Below are 9,458 nucleotides of genomic sequence, written 5' to 3' on the forward strand. Positions count from 1 at the left end.
ATTGGTGGGAGGTTAAGGGAGCTCAGAGGGACTTTGAGTACTCCGTCCCAAAGAACTGTTGGTTAGTAATATTTTAAATTGGTTAAACTTACCTAAAAAACGGCTGGGCAATTCTTGAAAATTTGCAGATATTGATGAATATTGTACAACCTCGTTTAATATGTCGTCGCTATATAGGCAGTGATAACTGCCGGTTGTTGTGTTCGTCGGCTGCGGTAGCTGGTAAGAAGACGGTAGAGAATGTTGCTGGTCGCAAGTACGTATAGAAGCTCGAATGGTTCGAGCTCGAGTTCACTTATTTGTCAAAACATTTATCTTAAATACTACCTAGAACTAACTCCCTCCAAAGTACCCTATTCGAACAATTATTTTTGTTGTTGCAACCACCGACAAAACGTTGACCTGTAAAATGGTCGGTACCTGAGTTGAATATAGTAGCATTTCCAGACCCTCGGTACGCTGGGAATGCCTTGAATATCGTAATAAAATAATAAAATTTACAGGCCAACGCTTGAAATACGTGCAACTTTTACTATTTAGGTATATTGAAACTTAAAACTAAAATATACGTACACTAAAAATAACATTAAACTATATACAAACAAATATAAACAATAGAATATATATACAAATNGTAACAGTAACAGTCGTAACTTTCAAGTACCGAGAGACTCACCAGGACATTTATACGTACACATATATATATATATATATATACAAATATACATTAAGGACGCAACAGTACCTATTTTATAAAAAGAAATAAATGTAGAATAAGAATATTGGTACGCAAAGATAGAAAAAGAGTGAATATAAAGATAGGAGACGAAAAATTAGAAGAAGTCGTTGATTTTCGGTATCTAAGGAGACAAATAATTCAGGGTGGAAGAAGCAGTAGAGATATAAAACAAAAGCGCAGAATCAAGAAGTCACTTCTATGCTCGCGAACGGTTAATATAGAAATTTGAAGAAGACAGGTGTATGTCTGAAAGCGTTCGAAATGTGGTGTTACAGTGGAATAATGAGATTGCTGTCAATAGAGAAGATTAGAAATGAGGATGTATTAGAAAGAGTAGGAGAGCAGATAGTGCTATGGAATACTATAAGAAACAGGCGAGATAAGTTAATAGGAACCTTCTCAGGCATGAAGAGATAATTAAAGACATATTAAAAACAGAAACAGGAGAAGATTAGCGGTAGACCTAGATTGGATTACTGTTCATAAATAGTTAAAGATGCGGGATGTTCTAGTTTTAGGGAAATACGAAAATAAGTTTAGGATAGAAAAGAGTGGAGGTACGTGCCCAACCAGTCTTAGGACTGATAACCCTATGATGATGATGATGATGATGATGATGATAATGATGATGGTACAATGCCACGAAACAACAAAATTAAAGGATTCTTCGGAAAATGTAAATGCTAGAGCAATGCAGAGACATTGACGGGTGCTACAAATAGCAATTTAAATATTATTAATGTAAATTCACATTCTAAATAAATAGGAGTAGATGAAGTAAAAGAAGCATTAAGTATCTTCTTCTGGCCACGAAAGAAATTATAGTTCAAATTGGCGAAAACTGCGGGGTTCTAGTTTATCCTTCCATCCTAGATGAGTCTCGACCGGATAAAGTAAAGTTAGCGGTGATTTGTCTAAAAGGCGTAGAGTTCAGCTAAGATATTTAACTCAAGTAAAAGAATAGACTTTGAATAATTTTTAAGACTATTTTAAAAATCGTTTTTGGTAATCAAGCTAGTTTTTTATCTCAAGAAATTAACAAAGAGTCATTGAATAAGGAATTGAATAGGTACTATCGTCAGTGACAAAGAATACTTGAGTAGAATCAATGACGAAACATAGGAGGTGTACGAGATATTGCACTTAATCTAAAGAATACTGACAGGGTGCACATAATAATAATTCTAGATATGAACCACGAGTTAATAGACGAGAAGATAATAAAAACCGCGATTACAGACGAGATGGTATCCGTGATTATCAACACCGTAACGGTGTCAATCGTAATTCTTCCGCCAGAAAAGAGAAAAAAGAATGTCTATCCTAACACTAATACTAAATATAGGTAGGTACCTACAAATAATAAGTTAACAACGACAACAATAATAATAGCAATATACTGAATACATGCAATATAGAGAATATAAATTATAAATAATTAAATAATATGAAGGAATATTACGGGAAAATCAGATTTTCATAATTTAAGGCAGTTATACAGACTCCTATAGTAAGTACAGATTTATCAATCATAGGTAAAATAAACGAACCTGCACTTCCATTATAGATTCTAGTTCGTACGCCTGTCGAAAGATCACAGGCAATTCAATTACTTTCAATTCAAATTATATCATCCGTCTTTTCAATAACGCGCGGGTAATTCCTAATGGGTATAGAAACAAAGATCTGGAGGGGGCTATTTTACTGTTTACTTGAGTCAACTAACATCTGTCGCCCTCATCTGTATCCGTATCGTAACGTAAAGTGAATTATACTTACTTAGTAATGAACAAAGAAAGGTGTAATAATTATTTATTATAAAACTATTACAAAAAAATTAACATATAATTAATGAAAAACAGCATCATTTGAAGATATGTACAATAAAACATTATTTCTTAATTAATCGCAAATACAAAAATTCATTAGTCTTTACCGATTGTATAACTAGCATTTAAATAATTCCAAATATATAAGTTACAAGCATTACCCAATGACTAAGAAAATTCAAGTTTGACCATTTTTCATAAAAACTTTCCCTGTTAGGATCTCCAACTGCATCCATCAATACCCCGAGATAAATTGAGTGAAAAATTGTCAATAAAGAAAATAAACAACGAACAAGTTTTACTCTAATATCTTTTCTAGTAAATTTGTGTTTACAATTTTTACAATGACGAACTTTCAGACATGAATCAAAAACAGAAGATATCTTATCCTGAACTACTAATTGTACATAAGAATAAATGCCTATTGTTAACAATACTGCAGCAACTTCAACATTAAAACCATGTAGAAGCGAAGATATAAAGTATGTTATAAAAATTGCTCTAAAACGACCATATTTCAAATATGTTCGGTAAACATCTGAAATGCAAATAATTAAATAACTAAAGCACAGCCACTTTAGTAATTTTATAATACTCCAGAATTTGCTTACAATATTTTAAAAAATTGTGCATTGGTATGTTCCAACTAATAACGACACTAACCAGGGAGGAAGGGATTTCAATGTCTAGAGGATGTGTTATTTCATAACTCCAATGGCCTTTCTTTTGTTCATTTTTTTTATTATTAAATCCTGCAATTATCATTGAAGTTTCTGATAGATAAGATATAAAATAATGACTCGATCTAAAGGAAAGTGCTTGACGATATGCTTCAAACCATCTACAAAAACAATATTTATATTCAATTATACTTTATCTTACTGAACTTTTAACTTGTTAGTTAATGAATAAAAACTATGAGGTACATTTTGGCATCTAATTGTACGATTTTTTTTGTTCATATTCTTTCCGCACATTCATATTTAATCAAACAATTCACAGAAATAAGCTAAACTAGTTTTTTTATTACTGCTTATATTAATTTATTAAGACTTATAACTTGGTTGACTCTTATAAAATACTTTACAGCCAAATTCACACAGAAGCAATAAGAGGCATAGACTAATTAGAATATCTTTACTTACTTGAAACTTCCATCAGGAATAAAATAAGTTCCCCAGCAATTTGAAAGAGTTAAAAAGAATACTGCATTTAAAAGACTACAAATAATTCTTGTTGCCCAATTAAAATTCTAAAAAAGGGATAATTTAATTCGTTGCTAAATTTGATGGATACATTTACCTTCTTTCCAGGATTCTTATACAAAGTTTTATATTCGCCAACAGAAACCCAAGGACCAAACAGACAATTAGCAGGGCATAAAATGTAACCAAAAAATAATACAGATCTATACTCTTCTCCTCTTTGCAAATCTGAAGTGAACGAAATAATCTTCATACATGCTATCATAAAAAAACCTCTCAATTGAATCCAAGTATCACTGTTAAAGCCAAATTCACTACAATTTAAGTATAATACATTGAAATTCATTTATAATGAGTACATTTGTTTTTACCATATTACTAAAACTATTGCACAAACAAATCCTGTCAAATATTCGAGATTCAGTCTTCGATGTTTTTGAATTTTGCAAATTGTAAGAAGAAATACATAAGTGAGACATATAAACCCTACAATACATAAAATACTCAATTCTGGGAGTGTAAAAAATAGTAATAGGAATCCAAGTAGGATAGACAATCCATTATATGTGGTTTCAGATATTAACCCTACAACAAACTGATGTAACACATTTTTATGAAATGAACAAACATAATTTACTTGATTGTATAGAAACATTGAACAAAAAATTAATAATTATTAAATTTTTTAACGTTGGTAAAATTCCATTTATAGACGGAAAAACACAATATTCGAAAACTTCATATACAGTTGGAGTGTAATCATAATAGTATCTATCCTCAGAATCCATTTAAAAAGGTTGTCCATTTCTTATCGTCTCTAACAATAACAAAGGGCAAAATAAGAACCATTGTTCATTTAAAATGACCTATTCTAATGCGAGGTAGAATTGAACAAAAATTCTGTTTAAGTTTATATACATTAGTTTAGATTTCATTCATAAAAAGTTCATAACTACGTATAATAAACACTGCTAACGTACTAATACGGTCTTGTTTAGTTTTATTAGACCCATAGATAAAATTAGACCATTAATAATGTTGCTCATAGACATGCTGCTAACTGTTGCTAATGTTATCGTTTTATGAGCATGCGCCGTATGAAAAATAAAGCAACAATGAAGTAACAATAATGGGTTTCTAATCAAAAAGACTTTTAAATCCCTCAAAAATAAAAAATGTATAACTCTATTGTGAGACAATAATTTACTTAAAGCAATTGCAAAGTCAAATCAGCCACATGGTTGAGAAAAAATGAAAACGTAACATATCTACCTACATACAAAAGGAGTACTTAACTCGCTGAAGGTACGTACGTTACATTCATCAAAATTTTAGGTTAAGTATGCTTTTTTTACATGTCGCATATGTAATGATAATAAATATATACATATATATTCAAATATATAGGTAATTATATGTTAAAGTGAACAGAACAAATACATTCAATGAAAAATATCGATGTTTGTTTTAAAAATAGTCCAATTTCAGTACTTTAACTCTGGAAAACATTCATGTTACATCTCAAACCATTGCACTCTATTTTTGACATATGACATAAGACATAATGACGTAAACGTAACGTATTACGAAGAGAGGGAAGTCCAACACATATACTTAGTACTCCTATATTGCTAGTAGGAGTCCAGAAAAAGATGACGACCCAACGATGCAGACATATATATGTCTGTCACCCTCATTTAGACTTTGAACATTGTGCGCATGTCCGAGAAGGTACCACGCATACGAAAACTTGTCTACTCTAACTACATTAGAAGCTGTGGGAGATGAGGGCTTCTCCCACTACAGTCGCAACGCTTGCGCATACGCATCAAGTATAAACGAGTGAGAAGAAGTATGTAGTTGCTGTCTTTCTTGCTCGACAACGCCGCCACTTACGGGGACTAGCAATATAGTAGTATTAGGTATATGGCAGTATATAGTCCAACACACCTGCAGGTTGCATAAAAATAAATATGACTCAATGAGTTTATACCATAGACGTGTCTATCTATATCTATGATTGTTACCCATTTATACTTATGTTCTCAGTTACAAGTTACAACATGTGAACTTGATTACTTGGGGGGCAACCTATGAGAGCCATTGTAGCGGTTATTATAATGTATAAATCTAGGGTCTACTTTAGTTCTTTAACATTTCCACAGTATGTCTATAGTCTAGACCCAAGAGTCCTTACCGTCCCCCTGTAAAACGATTGCGTTCGTCGCGGCGTTGTTAAAAACGCCATCGATTACGTTATTATTTTTGACCGCACGCATACAGCGATTCCACGGTTGCAGTTATTATTAATATTTCCAAAAGAAAATATAACCTTTCAATAAGCTCATAAATTGTCAATTCAATTACTAGCTGCTCATGCTCCAATGTTTACATTGCCTTCAAACCAACGGTGAAACTTCCGAATCGCGGCTTTATAAGTTTTGTGACACCTACCGCCTAGTGGAATGTATCCATACAGGAAAAACGGTCATCTTATCGAAGATGGTCATAGAACGAAGCGAACAAAGTCTATTATCTATGAACAAAGTTGTCTACTATGGTTGTCTATCAGTTGTCTATGGAACGAAGTCAATGAAGTGAAATAGGAGAGGCGTTTTGCGTTTAGCATTAATGTAGATTAATTAATATAACAGTTTTTATTGTAAACTATGTAAGTGAGATTTTAATTGTAAATACACAAAGGTGATTCTGGAAATATATGAAAAGTGTTTTCCAATCTTAAATTCTAAATGACTTTAGGCAAGGAAGTCATGGGGTATGCATTTCCTATTTTATTTTATTAAACCTGTTGTACCTACATTAAACTTACAATTAGAGGTGATAGCTTAATAAATCTTAAGTTAATAAATTTTAAGTATTTTTTTATTACCATTTGAATTATAAATAAAAATAGATTTTTACTTGTAGAGAACAACCAATATTCACATGTAAGGCTCATGTATTTCATATCGACCCTAAAACAAAAAGGTCGTGGATGCCTGCTTCTACAGCTGCTGTGAATGTTTCATTTTTTTACGATTCGTCAAGAAGCTTATATCGTATTATTAGTGTAGAAGGTTCCAAAGCAGTAATAAATAGCACAGTAACACCAACTATGACATTTACCAAAACTTCACAAAAATTTGGACAGTGGTCAGATGTTAGAGCTAATACAGTTTATGGACTCGGCTTTTCTTCAGAGTCTGAACTTCAAAAGGTATTATAGTTGGTCAATTATTAATTTTTATCACTAATAGTTTAAAATTTTTGCAAACATGTGGGCATTTAATTGAAGTAGGAAACAACCTATATTATGAAATTAGTGTCATATCTAAAGATGGGTCTATATCCTTTTTTTGATTTTGCAAAAAAACCATCATTTAGTGTTGGTGTAAATAGTAAATATAGTTGTTGTTTCTGTGTAGATACTACATTTTTATGCAGCAATGATATTACTTATGAATTGTAGTGCAAACACATATTCATTGTCTTTACTATGCCATACATTACTGTAGTAATTACTTTTTATTTATTCATTTTGTACTGTAGTTTATAGATAAGTTTAATGAAGTAAAAGAAGCAACGAGAACAGCAATAAGTAAGGTTACTGCCAATGGAGTTGTTACACCTGTAACAAGTGCTAATGCTAGTCCTGTCACTTCAAGAGCTGCTACTGGATGTGATGCGAATCCAGAAAACTTGCTTGATCCACCAGGTGATAATTTTATTAATCGTCATTTAAGCTAATGCAGCTATTTTAAATTTAAACTTAAATAGACTATATTTAATTTGATTCGAGCCGATCTAATACCGACGGGGTTTATAATTTCTATTAAAAAGTGTATTGCAGTTAAGTTAATTGAAAAAGAAATTATGTGGGACAGTGTAAAATCCGGATATTGAAAAATTTTTTTAAACCATGTTTGAATGTGTCATTTATGTTCCTTGTGGTCATATTCTGCAATAAAAAATAGAGGCGTCTACTTAAAGAAAACAAATTAGGATATCATAGGGCCTTATCAGGGTCCCAGGCCTGATTTCTGACCAGAAAGAGAAAACCTAACAATTTTTGTGAAGGTAATTTTTTGTTTTGGGGTGACAAATTAAAATTATAGTTTATTATAATTTGGCAAACCCCTTCTGCTTTGTTTAAAAGAAAATATATTCAGAACAGCAGCAGCTTTTTTTGAGTTACTTTGAAAATTATTTTTATTTTCATTACTTGAATGAAAGCCGAGTTAAATCTATATCTTGATCGCGTCTTTTGCAACACATAATGACTCTTATCTAAACTGTTATGCAAACAAGGAATGTAATTGTTAATGAATATTAATTGTTGTTTGGTAGTGTTTTATCATATAATTTACTTGTATGTATAACAAGTTTAGAGTTAGCTATTGTAATGGTTACTAACAATGCAATTTACACTTAGTATTAATTGTCTTAAAACTGACGAGCATAAAGTATGTAAAATTTTTTGCATATTTAATTAAAATTAATTATTAGTATAGATTTATGTTTATATTATTTTTTTTGTATACTTGCATACTGAATTGGACATTTCTAACCATTCTAATTCTTTTTTTATATAAATATTTACTACTTAAAAATATCTACTAAAACTAATCATATCGAATGTAAAGGTCTTCCAAAAAATACGAATTGCAGTATAGGGAAGAAGTATATTTTGCATGATGGTTACTTTCATTTTCAAAATATTGTAGGTGGAGCAACATCGTTTCAGTCTCCTCCCAATCCTAATAAAATTGACGATGATGTAGTTCATTCAAGAAGTCATTCACTCTCAGCAGTTCAAAGTAATGAAAGTCCTAGTCATCAAATTAAACTGGAAAAAGGTGGATATGGACAATCAACTAATGCTTCTCAACTTGATACTGCTCAACTTAAATATGAAAATGATCGATTAAAATTAGCCCTTGCTCAGAGGTAAGTACAATAATATAATGAATTAAGCCCTGTTAATACTACAGGTCCAATCACGGTGCGTTCAGTTAAGTAAAATATCCTAGCATACATTTTGTATGGCATTCATATTATCAGGTATGGTCAGATAATGGTCTCGTGTTTTTCTTCAACGATATTTTGATCTGACTATGACTAGACCTTGGCCGGCACGTCTAATGGGAATCGGTTTTTAGTTTAGTAATTTTTTTAATGCATAATTTGAAATTTTATTATATTAAATAGTAAATTTACAATAAGTCGGCACTTTATGTGGATGGGATTGTATTAGGTTTAATTATCAAACATTGTTCTCCGGAAAACAGCATGACCACGTTTGATTTCACATTAGTTGATACACCGGTCACGTGACAAATCCGCGGTGGCAAAAAATACCATGCGAGAGATACGTGCTATCTATTTAAAACACCGACATCTTTGTAAATTTGCGAAGTTACTAGAAGAGCTAAGAGAAAAGCAGTCGAAATACTTAAGCGCTCTAACATGTTTAACAAAATGGAGGTGGTCCTAATAGGTCCTAACCTGTTCCACTTATAAATGTGGTTACCACGAAAAGTGTCAGTTCAATCTTACTATTAGTACAATCCAGCGAAGGACATTACAACCTCCCTGCATTTCCTGAGAATGTCAACTATAGCTGTCGGTTAAACGTCGGAAAAATGTTCAAGTTAAACCTCTTTAATAGTTTAAATTTATTTATTT

At 31.6% G+C, this 9,458-nt stretch overlaps 2 protein-coding genes across 3 annotated transcripts in view; one reads left to right on the forward strand and one right to left on the reverse strand.

Annotated features, from left to right (window-relative positions):
* Positions 1–2,538: 2,538 nt before the first annotated feature.
* LOC108739361 (protein-serine O-palmitoleoyltransferase porcupine) lies at positions 2,539–4,790 on the reverse strand. 2 transcript variants are annotated; one of them, XM_018473240.2, is made up of 6 exons: positions 4,411–4,790; positions 4,145–4,358; positions 3,871–4,087; positions 3,714–3,820; positions 3,180–3,409; positions 2,539–3,106 (listed from the first exon to the last, which is right to left on the reverse strand). In XM_018473240.2, the coding sequence occupies exons 1-6, from the start codon at positions 4,559–4,561 to the stop codon at positions 2,694–2,696; spliced, it is 1,332 nt and encodes a 443-aa protein (XP_018328742.1). In that variant the 5' UTR covers positions 4,562–4,790; the 3' UTR covers positions 2,539–2,693. The 2 variants fall into 2 exon arrangements, with proteins under 2 accessions (XP_018328742.1, XP_018328743.1); XM_018473241.2 differs by having other exon boundaries at positions 2,984–3,106; positions 3,232–3,409; positions 4,411–4,788.
* A 1,562-nt stretch (positions 4,791–6,352) lies between these two features.
* Positions 6,353–9,458, forward strand: part of LOC108739362 (homer protein homolog 2) — a 31,856-nt gene continuing 28,750 nt past the window's right edge. The window contains exons 1-4 of the mRNA XM_018473242.1: positions 6,353–6,549; positions 6,702–6,990; positions 7,323–7,488; positions 8,498–8,720. Of these exons, the coding sequence (XP_018328744.1) occupies positions 6,524–6,549; positions 6,702–6,990; positions 7,323–7,488; positions 8,498–8,720 (704 nt within the window). The 5' untranslated portion in view covers positions 6,353–6,523. The remainder of the gene's footprint in view (positions 6,550–6,701; positions 6,991–7,322; positions 7,489–8,497; positions 8,721–9,458) is intronic.

The sequence above is a fragment of the Agrilus planipennis genome, unplaced genomic scaffold (assembly GCF_000699045.2).
Source record: "Agrilus planipennis isolate EAB-ADULT unplaced genomic scaffold, Apla_2.0 scaffold171, whole genome shotgun sequence".
Classification (NCBI taxonomy): domain Eukaryota; kingdom Metazoa; phylum Arthropoda; class Insecta; order Coleoptera; family Buprestidae; genus Agrilus; species Agrilus planipennis.